Genomic DNA, 14,325 nt, shown 5'->3' with positions numbered 1-14,325 from the left:
AAGCAGTGGTATCAACGCAGAGTACTCGTTTGAAGGAAAACGACTCCAATAAGAGTTGTAGGGAACAAAGGGGGCTATCTAATAGCGACCTTGGATTTGATACTAAAGGTCATTTTCAAGGTAATTTGAAGGTCAACTTCCGTTTTTTAAATGGAACCCCCTATTTTTCATTACATAATCTTGTAGCTTATCTCGAGAGCTTTCCAAAACACTATAATAAAGTATTTTTTCATTAAGTACTTTTTTATATTTTAATCTGACATATTTTGATATAAAAAATAAAATATTTCGTAAAATATTCAGTTTTCGATAATCTTACCGTACTACTTTTATGACCTCTATTAAGCTAGCAGGACCAAATCAGCAGAATCAAACTGGACCTATCAGATTATTTAGTACCCATTTTGTACTAATTTGTACCAATAATAATAATTTTGTACCTCGTGCCATTTTCAAAAAAACCGTGGCGCTGCTACCATCAAATTAAGCTAGCAGGACCAAACTAAAACAAAACGAAAAAATAAAAATAAGACCAGAAATTGAAAGGGCTGAATTTGTACTAATTTGTACCACCCAAATAAACTCAATATATCTAGCCCTTATGCTTAAAACAACCCCCAATTGAATTTAATCCTATTAAGCTCAAGAGTAAAGTACTCTTTCCAATCAGCAGAATCAATCGCTAATTATACACTGGACGCGGCATAATTTGTACCGCCAAAATGTGAAGTTTCAAATTTTGTACCCTCGCCGTTCCTTCGAAAACTACCCCCGACCCCTCTCAGTCTCAAAAGTAAAGTACCTTTCGCCACGAGCAGAATCAATCGCTACTTGTACACTCGGCGCGGCATAATTTGTACCGTTAAAATGTGAAGTTTCAAATTTTGTACCCCCGCCGTTCCTTCCGTTTCAGTAATGAATTTATTCTAAATTTTTTTTAATGATTCTACGTATAAAGGTATTGAAATAAACATACGTACTTGCATGAGGATGTGTATGTATGTGTTTGTGAACGAAAAACTACATGAAAAACATAATAAAAAAAAAACGGGGTACAAAATCTGAAACTTTAGATTTTGATGGTACGAATTATGTCGCGTTGTGTGTACAAGTAGCGATTGATTCTGCTCGTCGGGAAGAGTACTTTACTCTTGAGACGGATAGAAGTCGGGGGTAGTTTTCAAAGGAACGGCGGGGGTACAAAATTTGAAACTTCACATTTTGGCGGTACAAATTATGCCGCGTCCAGTGTATAAGTAGCGATTGATTCTGCTGATTGGAAAGAGTACTTTACTCTTGAGCTTAATAGGGCTAAATTCAATTGGGGGTTGTTTTAAGCATAAGGGCTAGATATATTGAGTTTATTTGGGTGATACAAATTAGTACAAATTCAGCCCTTTCAATTTCTGGTCTTATTTTTATTTTTTCGTTTTGTTTTAGTTTGGTCCTGCTAGCTTAATTTGATGGTAGCAGCGCCACGGTTTTTTTGAAAATGGCACGAGGTACAAAATTATTATTATTGGTACAAATTAGTACAAAATGGGTACTAAATAATGTGATAGGTCCAGTTTGATTTTGCTGATTTGGTCCTGCTAGCTTAATAGAGGTACTTTTATGTACAGAATAATGAGACAAATCAATTAGTATAAAAAAAAAAATTGTTTTTAAGAAAATTATTTACAATGTATTTTTTTAAACAATTATTTGTTTTTTTTGGCACTAATTATTTTGTCTTATTATTCTGTACATAGAAGTATTACGGAAAACTGAATATTTTACGAAATATTTTATTTTTTATATCAAAATATGTCAGATTAAAATATAAAATAACTCAAAAAGTACTTAATGAAATAATAGTTTATTATAGTGTTTTGGAAAGCTCTCGATGTCAGCTACAAGAATACTAAATAAAAAATGGGTTTCTATTTAAGATTTTAAAGTTAACCTCCACATAACCTTCAAATGATTTTCCAAGGTCAAATCATTGTCACCATCTTATGGCCCCCTTGAAGCCACACAACTTTTGTTTCAAACATTTTTCGATTTAACGCAGTGTTTTTGAGATATTTGAGTGGGTCGTTCAAAATGGGACATCCTGTATATATTGTGTATATATATATATATATCAGTTTACTGTGACGTGCATGCAACAAAAATTGCTGTAATTATATGCAGTTTTAACGGTGCCTATTGTAACCGCATACAAAATCTCAATAACCTAGATAAATTCTTAATAAGAAAAACATTAATTGAGTTAGTTATTTTGCGATCAAATTAAGATCATATGCAATCGACTTTTTTAATTTTGCTAATTAATATTTGTCAAGTATGGATTGTTTGCTTCAAGAAATAGTAAAATAATTCGATGTTGGATATATAAATAAATGAAGCATAAGATTTGTTTTTTCTCATATATTCGCATAACTTATTTTCGACAATATAATAATAGAATAACTTTGATATATGTATTCTCTATTAAAATATATAAAATTTAACATAATTATTTTTTTCCTATATGATATATATTATTTAATTTGTCACGAGTAACATCTAATGCAATTTGATATCATATAAATTTGCAAGTCATTATTGTTAAGGGAGCAGACATAATTATCTGAAGATAACATCAATAATATAATTTCGATATATTGATACTATGACACAATATAATTTCAATCAATTCCCCGATAAATCTAACATCGATATCAGCCTGCATAATATCGATTTCTGTCTTCGATGTCTTGACAAATATGAGGCCAAATTAATTATATCTTTGGCAACCCTGGAAAATACGTCATATCAATCGATCTCGTTGAAACTCATCGCGTTATTGGGGCGATAAAATTTTGAAGAAATAGGCTTCATCGTCGTGATAATGATTCAAAATCGTGATGTAAACGACCGCAATAACAATATCGTAAATTACGATAAAATATTTCTGCTATTCTAAAATAACGAATGACAACGTGATATTCTAGCTTGCGCAGTTTATAAGATAAGACTTTTTATTTGTCGCTTACATAATGAATTAACTTCATTACGAATTCGTTTTACTTCAAGCAAATTTTTCGTTGATAAAATTTAAATTTAACGCGATGCCAAGATTTAACATGGTTTGCAAGATATTTAATGTTGTAAAATAAAAAGATATTGATTTAAGAGAAAAAACATATTGATTTATTTGATTCATTTAATGAATTTTTTACAGTCGTAAATAATTCTGAAAATAAAATAATTCAGGTTCTCGAACGAAGAAAAAATTCTCTTAAAATGAAAAATAGCTTTATCCAGGCATGTGAGTGAATAGTTTTCTAGTATAAAATCTCGATTTTTTTTTTTTTTTTTGTTCTCATGTATATGGATTTGAATAACGAGATGTTGATTTAAACGAAATCTAAGTTGGGTATTACATCGCAGTAAAAGGATAAATAAAGCGATTAAAGATTAGTTTGCACAATAATAGTAATATCAGTTGAAATGTATCTCTGTTGGAGTTCTTGTCGTAATAGTATTACTATTTTGAAGCGGAATTTACGGTGAAGTTAGATCAGTAATTTCGGTAGTTTTAGTTCAGCACGCTGATCATTTTTTATCTTATATCACACAATGACATCATCTTGCAGTATCATCGAACGGTTTCCGTAAGTAAGATCTCTGTGAAGTTGGCACCCCATCTTTAAAAAAACTAAATTTTTTTGAGTTCTGAATGCATCCCAAAGAGTTCTAGAGTTCCTTACTAATTTTAAAAATAGTTCTGGCGAATTAAGCTAAAGAAATCATTTTTGAATCTAGGGGGTGCTAACTTCACAAAATGAAATGTCTAAATCAGCGGTAACATTATAACTACTAAAAATAATTAATTTTGCCATTAGGATTTCTTTTAGAACTCTTGAGGTGCTACCCAGAACTCTCAACAGAACCGCCAAAACTTTAAAAAAAAATTTTTTTTATTTTTTATTTAACACATGAAAAATCGCCAGAACTTTTTATATATCGATCTTAGCGCTTCGAACATTAAGAGTTATTGGTAGAACTCGCGAGGTGCTACCCAGAACTCTGATAAAATCGCCGGGATTCATATGTTGAATAAAAAATGAAAAAATTTTTTAAAGTTCTGACAGTTCTGTTGACAGTTCTAAGTAGCGCCTCACGAATTTTATCAATAATTCCTAACACTCGAAGCGCTAAGACCGATATATAAAGAGTTCTCGCGATTTTTCGTGTGTTGAATCGAAAAATTTTTAAGTCCCGATGAATAAATAATTTTTTTTTTTGGAATTCCGGAGATTTTATCAGAGTTCTGAGTAGCACCTCACGAGTTCTAACAATAACTATTAATGCTTGAAGCGCTAAGACCGATATATAAAAAGTTCTGGCGAGTTTTGATGTATTGAATAAAAAATAAAAAAATTTTTTTTGAACTTTTGGCGGTTCTGTTGAGAGTTCTGGATAGCACCTCAAGAGTTCTAAAAGAAATCCTAATGGCAAAATTAAATATTTTTAGTAGTTATAATATCACCGCTGATTAAGACATTTCATTTTGTGAAGTTAGCACCTCCAAGATTCAAAAATGATTTTTTTAGCTTAATTCGCCAGAACTATTTTTAAAATTAGTAAGGAACTCTAGAACTCTTTGGGGTGCATTCAGAACTCTAAAAAAAATTTAGTTTTTTAAAAGATGGGTTGCCAACTTCACAGAGGTGTAAGTAATATATTCTCGCAAACAGTCTGTCATACAAAATTGATTCGGGTGTAAATTTAATTCTTTTTTAATTACAATTATTACTTGGAAGATTTTGATATTGATTAGAATTTTATTTCGGATATTATACATGCATTAAAAAATCATATAATGAATTGTAAATATTCATAAAACAAGCAACTAAGTGTACGTTATGTCTGTGCGTATCATTTATGTAATTTTCTTAAATACTTACGTCCTAACTGATTCATCATGCAAGAAAAATAAGAAATAATCATGTTCACAGTGCAACAATCGCGAATTGAAGTTTATACTTTACGCGCATCAACATTTTATAGAAGCAAATAACGTATCTTAAAAAATACTCGATGTCGTATTTTATCTCATTTATTCACAAGTTCATATTTATTTTTTTCTACAAATTATAAAATACAGACTATTAAATCTCTGCCACCATTTCATAAAAAAACTATCGATTATTTATCAATGTGTCTGTTAAATTGCGCAATCGAAATTTTGAATCTACTATTTATAAAAAAAAAATATATTTATATTAAGCTATTAAAATTAAAATATATTGAAATTATTAATATATATATATATATATATCAGTAAAAAATAGAGGTGTGTATTAGAATTACATTAAAGAATTTTTTAATTTTCAGAATGTGCATATAAATTATTACTTAAAAGCTGTAGTGCCTCAGAAAGTATTTGTATATTTTTTGAGCTTTTTACGAGAGAAAATTGATGTTCATTAATAATTTATAATAATTTATCTATTTTTATTATTGTATGTGTATAATTTTGAATCTCTATAAAAAGATAAATTATTCCCAAACTATTAATAGTAACAAAGAATAATACGAATGGATTTTATCATTTCCTGTGATGTCGTAAACAACGCTATATATTGTACATTGGATATTACAAATTGTACATTTGACAAAATAAAAAATTAGGTAATTAAAAAATATTTTTAATCGCGGTATTATATTTGAAAAAAAATGGACGTTTACTTCGTCAACTCGATTTTTACGAAATTAACGACGTATACGTTGGCTGTTTGTTCCTACATTTTATGCTGCATAATGTATGTTAAATGCATATTATATTATTGAATTAATCGTGAGATTCATCCGGCGATAGTGACGTGGAATAAGAGCATCGAGGCATTCGATAAAGACCTTCGCTAAGTTACCGTACTATGGAAAGTAAAATATATTAGATGCAGTTTCTTTGGTAAAATTTACGATGCAACTTGAATGTGCGTTATAAATTGAAAAAAAATCATTTTTTATTAAAAAATTTTTGTGATTGTAATACTTGACAGTACTGTGTGTGAGACAGACTTGCCGCTTTTATTAGATCATCTCGGATTGCTGACGTAAATCATAAACTTCAATTTGCGATCGTTGCATAGAACGTAATTTTTTTATTCGATAACTTGAGCGAATAATGTGTTCACATATCAATAAAATATTACTCATTGTCAAATTAAGCCAAGTCATTAATTTCAGTAACATACATAATTTTATTATTACAATCGAATACATCGATGAACTAATGAAACCTTCAATTTATATCACGATTTGTTCTACATTGTACGTTCATCTAAATTTCTTTTTCTAAGCATAAAAATGTGCTTTATGATCATTCGCGTAAGTTTCATATCATATCATGTTCAGTGAAAACATGTCTTCAATTTTTCCTTACGTAAGCGCTATCTGCGTATCACGAGAAAGTTTGCTTTCTTGCATGCTATCACTTTACGCCTTAAATCAGCATATTGAGATATCTCAAGTCCATCTTTGCGGTTAGAGTTAATCAAATTTATATTAAAATTGATAACGGTTGCTTGAAAATTAAAAATCGATGATTTTTCAATCAGAAATGATAATGTAATTATGAACAAACTTTTATGAAGAATCAAAATACAATATAAAACAAACAAATAATGAAATCATACTTTTCAGCAGATAAACTTTAGGTTAGGTAAACCTTCGGAAAACCCATCTATATGAAATAATGGGTAAGAATACCCAATTCTTATATATTTTTGCCTCCTGAACACGAATATGAAATTTAAAAATGGCGATCGGATTCGCAAATCTAAGAAAAACGCAAAAATCCAACCAAACGCGAAAATTTATCTATATTTTTCGGAAAATCCATCTATATGAAATAATGGGTAAGAATACCCAATTCTTATGTATTTTTGCCTCCTGAACACGAATATGAAACTTAAAAATGGCGATCGGATTCGCAAATCTAAGAAAAACGCAAAAATCCAACCAAACGCGGGTTTGGTTGGATTTTTGCATTTTTCTTAGAAAACTTAAAATCCAACCAAACGCGAAAATTCATCTATATTCTTCGGAAAACCCATCTATATGAAATAATGGGTAAGAATACCCAATTCTTATATATTTTTGCCTCCTGAACACGAATATGAAATTTAAAAATGGCGATCGGATTCGCAAATCTAAGAAAAACGCAAAAATCCAACCAAACGCGAAAATTTATCTATATTTTTCGGAAAATCCATCTATATGAAATAATGGGTAAGAATACCCAATTCTTATGTATTTTTGCCTCCTGAACACGAATATGAAACTTAAAAATGGCGATCGGATTCGCAAATCTAAGAAAAACGCAAAATCCAATCAAACGCGAAAATTCATCTATATTCTTCGGAAAATCCATCTATATGAAATAATGGGTAAGAATACCCAATTCTTATGTATTTTTGCCTCCTGAACACGAATATGAAACTTAAAAATGGCGATCGGATTCGCAAATCTAAGAAAAACGCAAAATCCAATCAAACGCGAAAATTCATCTATATTCTTCGGAAAATCCATCTATATGAAATAATGGGTAAGAATACCCAATTCTTATGTATTTTTGCCTCCTGAACACGAATATGAAACTTCAAAATGAAGGTTGGATTCGCAAATCGAAGAGAAACGCAAAAATCCAACCGAAAATTCAACCCATGTCCGAGGGATGCATTTTTATTAGTAATAATTTACCCCTGGGATATAGGTTTGGGTTAGGTTATATCTTTCGGAAGTGGTGCCCCCCGTAAGAGAGGGGGGGGGGGATTCACTGTGTCCACGCATATATTTTACAACGCGAAGCGAAGTCCATCCTACAATTATTGTGTGGATGGGAAAGTGTATGCGTGGATACAGTGAATTCCCCCCCCCCCCCACGGGGGGCCTCTATTTCCGAAAGATATAACCTAACTCAAACCTATATTCCAGGGATGAATTATTACTAATAAAAATTGCATCCCTCGGACATGGGTTGAATTTTCGCGTTTCGTTGGATTTTTGCGTTTCTCTTGCGAATCCGTCCGCCATTTTTTAAGTTTCATATTCGTGTTCAGAAGGCAAAAATACATAAGAATTGGGTATTCTTACCCATTATTTCATATATGTGGGTTTTCCGAAGGTTTACCAAACTTTATTTCGATTTTATTAAATGCTTCGGTGCATAAGATGCTTTTCTCGCATGTAACGTTAGAAACTATATATTTGACGACATTAATATTGGCTTCGAGAAAGAGAAAGAGGAGAGATCGTCGTCCTAATCGTGCCGGGTGTATCGCTTTCGCGTGCGACGAATCGCGAAAATGCGTATCATGTTAAATTACCGTAAAAGCCCTCCTCTTCTCAATGTGTCGCTCATAACGTGTCTTTTATCGACAACAAGGCCACTGCGTCATCACGACGCCTTACATTCGTAGTACGTACGTTACGCCGGCAACGTAACACCTCCGTACGACGCGCAACAAGCAATAAGCAACAAGCACAAGACGCGTGCGAGGCCGAGAATCCGCGCGCGAGTCGAGTCGAGAGGCTCGCCCACTGATCCAATCGGTAGCCGGAATCTATTTCCGTTCCCTGGCTATTCGGCCCCGTATATTTACAGTACTCGATAACATTGCACGGAAACCATTTATCATTCGATTGAGGAAAATGCTGGCATTTTTATACGATATATGGGAGTATCCGTCGTGTTTCCATTATCTCTTCTAATGAATTATGTAATAAATGATTTTTTTTTAACTCTAAATTACTTAATCGACTTGAAAGAAATTTAATATATTAAATTTTAATTTAAATCTAGAATATTGTTTTATAGAAGTTTAATATTACATATTTTTACAAGACTAACACGAAAAGATTTAATTTAATAATTAAAATTCAGGATTGGGAAGTAACGCGTTACTTGTAACGCCGTTACCGTTACAGTTACTTTTTTTCGGTAACGGTAACGGTAATGGTGTTACAAATTTTATTTGTAACGGAAAAAGTAACTTCGTTACATTTTTCGGTAACGAGTAACGAATTTAACAGTTACTTTTATCGTTACTTTTTTCAAATTTTTTTATTTATTTAAGATATTATTCTTGCTATTGTGCGTGATAAAATTTTTATCTTAACCGTAAAGCCGTAAGCAAATCGACCAATTAGCATTCTTATTATGTTGTAAAAATGCTTGAATGTGATTGATCAACTTATGGCTCTTGCAGACCAGTGCGATGACGCGACGCGCGATATCCAATGAGAGCTTTATCTTTTCGGAAAAGCAGAGCTCTCATTTACTACCAGTTCTAAGTACCTTGCAACGAAAATTAAAAAATCTCAATAAATCTGACCTTATAGATTGCCATTCATTAGTTGAAGCTATTCAGCAAGGTTTAAATAAAAGGTAACTTATTAATTTGATTAATACATATGTTATTTAATTTTAAATAAGGATTTAATTGAAAAATATTATTTTATTTTAAACTATTGATTCAAAAGTATTAATTTCAATAAAACAAACAATGTCGCTTAATTTACTATATTTGATTTTAGATTTCTTACAATATTTGAAACAAAAGAATTAATAATAGCAGCATGTTTACATCCAAAATTTAAGTTAAACTGGTTAACCGGAGAATAAAGAAAACGTGCTGAAAATTACTTGGAGGATTTATTGGGAATCCGATCGACTGAAAATTCTTCAAAAGCTGGAAAATCTGACGATCACGATGATTTTTTCATTTTTGAGCAAAAAACGGTGCAAAATGAATCTGAACAAGAAGAATTGCAACGGTTTTTAAAATCAAATAATTGTAATATAGAAATGTTAAACGACTATCCAAAACTTAAAAAACTTTTTATTAAATATAATACAGCTCTACCAAGCAGTGCATCTGTAGAAAGAATGTTTAGCATCGGTGGCTCTGTATTAACACCACAAAGAGGGCATTTAAATGATGATACTATGGAGCAACAAATTTTATTAAAAATTAATAAAGAATTTCGATAAAATTTAATCATTTATTTTGTAATAAACCTTGAATGAAATCTTGCTTACAATTTTTTAAAAGTTTTTCTTATGCAAAATAATTTATTAGTTTGTATTGTAAAAAAGTAACGGAAATTGTAACGACTCGTTACTTTTTAGTAACTGTAACGGTAATGAGTTACTTTTTAAAATTAGTAACGAGTAACGGTAACGAGTTACTTTTATAAAGTAACTTTCCCAACCCTTAAAATTATAAATCTATATATGTATATGTGAAATTGATTTACTGTCTTCAAATTTATGTAAAATTGTGTTCCAAATTGTGTTTAAAACATCCTGTATAACGAGAGATCCGGGATAGACGATATTGCGAAGACACGAAGGATTTAGTTTCTACGGTGTGATCTTTGCTCTCTTCTCATAACTCAGATAATTAAAACCGCGAAGAGCTTAAAATAAGAGCGATATTGAGGGATTCGTCGTGGCTCGTGGCGCTTATCGAAGCGAGCGACTGGAATTTCTTTTGTTCGTTTTATACGCTATTTGTGTTTCATTAACTTTTTTGTTTCTCTTTTTGAAAATTGTTTTACAAACACGATGCGTTATCTGTTTTGTCGCACTATTAAGTCGCTCGACAATATGATAATAAAATCACGAATGCGCTTTGTGATGGTAATGGCAATCCGAGTCGCATATCGTGCAACGAACAAATAAATCGTTATCTGATACTGAGATTCTTTAGCACTATGTTTCATTAAAACTATGAAAAATGAAGAGGAGACAAGCATCCGATAACTTGGCGTTTCAGACACGCAGAATTTATTCGACCATTATGAGAAAACAGATTTTGCGCTAATTACGCTATTTAAATAAACTTAACTTAATAAAGAATAATAAATTCTACGGAACTTAAAATTCTTGAAAAACAATAAAAATCTATGTTTATTATTATGATTTTTACAATTTATATTTATGGAACTTTTAATTAGTATATTAATAAATGAACAGTGGAGCTATTATTAACAAAAATGGTTTTAAATAAAAAGATCTATTATATACAAAATGTGAAATACGCTAATATAATACACTAATAATTTTATATAATCTTGTAATTTTAAATAACAAAAATCTAATTTTACTTCTTTATTGCTTTAAATATATAAGAGAAAGAATATTACACATGATTACAACATACATATATCCAATAATTTTGTACGATATTTTTTTTATTTTTTAATTCTGTTGAAACAAGACAATCAGATCGTAAAAATTTCAGACGGAAACGATAACTTGATTTGTCAAAGCGATTTCTTTCCTCAGCTATGCTTCTCGATCCGTTATAGCTTATCTAATCGCGTACACACAATTATAGAAAAATGAAAATGGCTATGACTCGGAAAGAAGAGTCGACCAAGCAGGGTCTAATGCCAAGGAGAAGAACCATCGTCTGTCATAAGATACGAATAAATGTGGAAATCTTCCGATTACAGATATTTTCTTACTGTTGACTCTTCGTCGGTGATTGTATATCGACGAACGAAGCGATAACGAAAAGTTCGCCTCGTGATTATGGCCACATCCAGAAATTAAAAATAAACGCGTTTCTCTGCCTAAATTCAATAATGTATTAATACAATATGTTCTAATATCTATCACGTGAAAAAATACTTATTAATAAAAACAATATTTAAATATCTCTATTATTATTTTATTATAATATTACCGATTCTCCGTATTATAAATTTATTTCTTATTCATATCTATGTAGAACATTAAAAATTACGAATTACAAACGCGAACAAAAAATTTAATCTCAAGTAATTTTACAAATAAGCAAGATAAGAATTAATAAAAAGATTAGGAATTATATATTGATGATAATAATATTTATGTTTTACGATGAGAAATATATTCGTATCGGAATATTTCATCAATTTTATGGAAGATTTCAAAGAAAGCTGTGATTTTAAAGAATGTTTTTGATTATGTTAGAATTAAATAATTAATGAAATATCAGAGAAATAAAAATACTACACATAAATGCGTGGTTTGTTGAATTTCTGGGTGGAAATTTACTAGACTCTCTTTCTAATTGCGTCTCGCAAAACTTGCATAAAGCAAATGGTCTTTTCTTGCGATAGAGCAATTGCTGATAAATTTGTCGAAATCACTCATTTATTGAAAACAAAATTATTGCGCATCTAAAATTACTACGATTCATATTGCGTAAAAGGAAATTATACTTAAAAATTGTGATAAAATAAAATTTATGAAACATGCAACATTTTTCTCTGAACGCTCAGATAAACATCGCAAATATATTCTTTAACTAATTCGCGGTCTATTTTTCTAGAAAAAATTCGTTTAAAGTATTAATACAATTTTATTTTTTATTTAACTACAAGTAAATTTTTATTAACAGAATTTTATTTTAAAGATTACATTAGAATATTCAAGATAGTTACATTACAATATTCAATGTATTAAAAATTAAAATATGTTGTAAAAAAATAAAATATAATTAAATTTTCGATAAGAAAAAATCTAAAATTTTATATTGATTAAAAAATATATCTGCGATGTTTATTCTTTAAATGATATTCTGTACATAAAAATGAAATAACTATATGAAATAGTGAATATGGAAAATTATCTTTAATTAATTATACAGAATTCGAATCTATAATTCTCACAGTGGGTATGACGTATGGCCATTTGGATTTGTTCCAGACAGAAGTTGACATCGCCCAAGTGGAATCGATTTAAAGGTATCAGATTGAGGTGGAAGGACAAGATCAGATTAAATAACGTGATCTGGAGATGCTGGCACATGCAATGTAAGAAAAAAAGAACATTAATATATAATTTAATATATTCATTAATTGATAGATATATACCTTTAAGATAATCAACGAAATTAAAATATCTCTTTTATTTAATTGTCATTTATCGAAGAAATGTATTTAATTTGCCTTATCGACAGAATATTGTAATGATAATCTTTACAAACTTGCTAATCTTTACAAGCTTGCTTCATTATTTTTTTCGAGTTATCTTCACATTCATAAGCTTAATCCTAATCTTCATCGTATACATTCTCAATCAAAATGCTATAAATCGAATCAATATCTAAAAGGGCATTTTATATTTAAATATTATATTGTTCATAGTTGAAGTGTTTTATGCAAGAAAAAAATTAATTCATAATTCATGAGATTTAAATGCAACTTCGTATTTAAAATGAATTGATGGATTAGGAATATAGTTTATTCTTTTATATTTAGAGTGAGACCTGGAAATTTTGAATTTGTATCGTGAAGCCTACCGTTTCTCTTTAGCCAAAACACCTCAATTTCAATCAGCTTCGGTTCATTAATAGTTCAATTACTGTGATAATCCTACAAAGTCCTTATTCAAATTGATATATTGGGTTGAGTAAAAAGTCATTGCGTATTTTTGCAACAGATGGCATTAGTTCAGTTTTGGCAGTATTAGAGTCATTCACACATATTTTTATCATATATCGTTTAACAGCTGACGGTTTAAGCTTCATTCTAAAAAAAAAAATTGAGCGATTTGGTTGAGTTTTGAAGATTTTACAACAAGTTGAAGATGGAAGACCAAACTGTGCATTTTCGCCATATTTTACTGTTTTACTTCCGTAAAGGGAAGAACGCGCGTCAAGCTTGTGAAAAATTGCGTAAAGTTTACGGTGACGATGCTCTACAAGAACGTCAGTGCCAAAACTGGTTCAAGAAATTCCGCGATGGTGATTTTGATCTCAAAGATGCTCCTCGGTCAGGAAGACCCACCGAGGTTGATGACGACAAAATAAAGGCATTGATCAAGTCAAACCCACGTTACACGACACAAGAGATTGCAGAAACATTGAAGATCAGTCAAAAAAGTGTTCACGTTCACCTAAAGAAGCTGGGATACGAAAGCAAGCTCGATATTTGGATTCCTCATGAACTCAAAGAAGTTCATTTGACGGCGCGTATAAACATCTGCGATATGCTCATGAAACGTGAAGAAAACGATCCTTTTTTAAAACGAATGATAACTGGTGATGAGAAGTGGATTGTTTACAACAATGTGGAACGCAAACGGTCTTGGTCCCGACGTGATGATTCGCCTCAAACGACTTCAAAAGCAGAACTTCATCAGAGGAAGGTTATGCTCTCAGTGTGGTGGGATGGGAAGGGTGTGGTGTTTTTTGAGCTCCTACCAAGGAACCGAACAATCAATTCGGATGTGTACTGTCGGCAATTGAACAGTTTGAACGAATCTGTCATCCAGAAACGTCCGGAGCTTGT

The 14,325-nt window shown here is 30.8% G+C and overlaps 1 protein-coding gene across 3 annotated transcripts in view; it reads left to right on the top strand.

Annotated features, from left to right (window-relative positions):
- Mondo (MLX interacting protein mondo) overlaps positions 1-14,325 on the top strand; it is a 33,363-nt gene that overhangs the window by 10,656 nt on the left and 8,382 nt on the right. For all 3 annotated transcript variants that reach the window (XM_070311516.1, XM_070311514.1, XM_070311513.1), the window contains one exon: positions 12,740-12,846. In XM_070311516.1, coding sequence (XP_070167617.1) covers positions 12,840-12,846 — 7 coding nt within the window. In that variant the 5' untranslated portion in view covers positions 12,740-12,839. The remainder of the gene's footprint in view (positions 1-12,739; positions 12,847-14,325) is intronic.

The sequence above is a fragment of the Polyergus mexicanus genome, unplaced genomic scaffold (genome assembly GCF_030449975.1).
Source record: "Polyergus mexicanus isolate NDT 795.1 unplaced genomic scaffold, iyPolMexi1.0 SCAF_20, whole genome shotgun sequence".
In the NCBI taxonomy this organism is placed as follows: Eukaryota; Metazoa; Arthropoda; class Insecta; order Hymenoptera; family Formicidae; genus Polyergus; species Polyergus mexicanus.
Note: the sequence above shows the minus strand (reverse complement) of the source record. Positions and strands in the feature narration are given on the sequence as shown.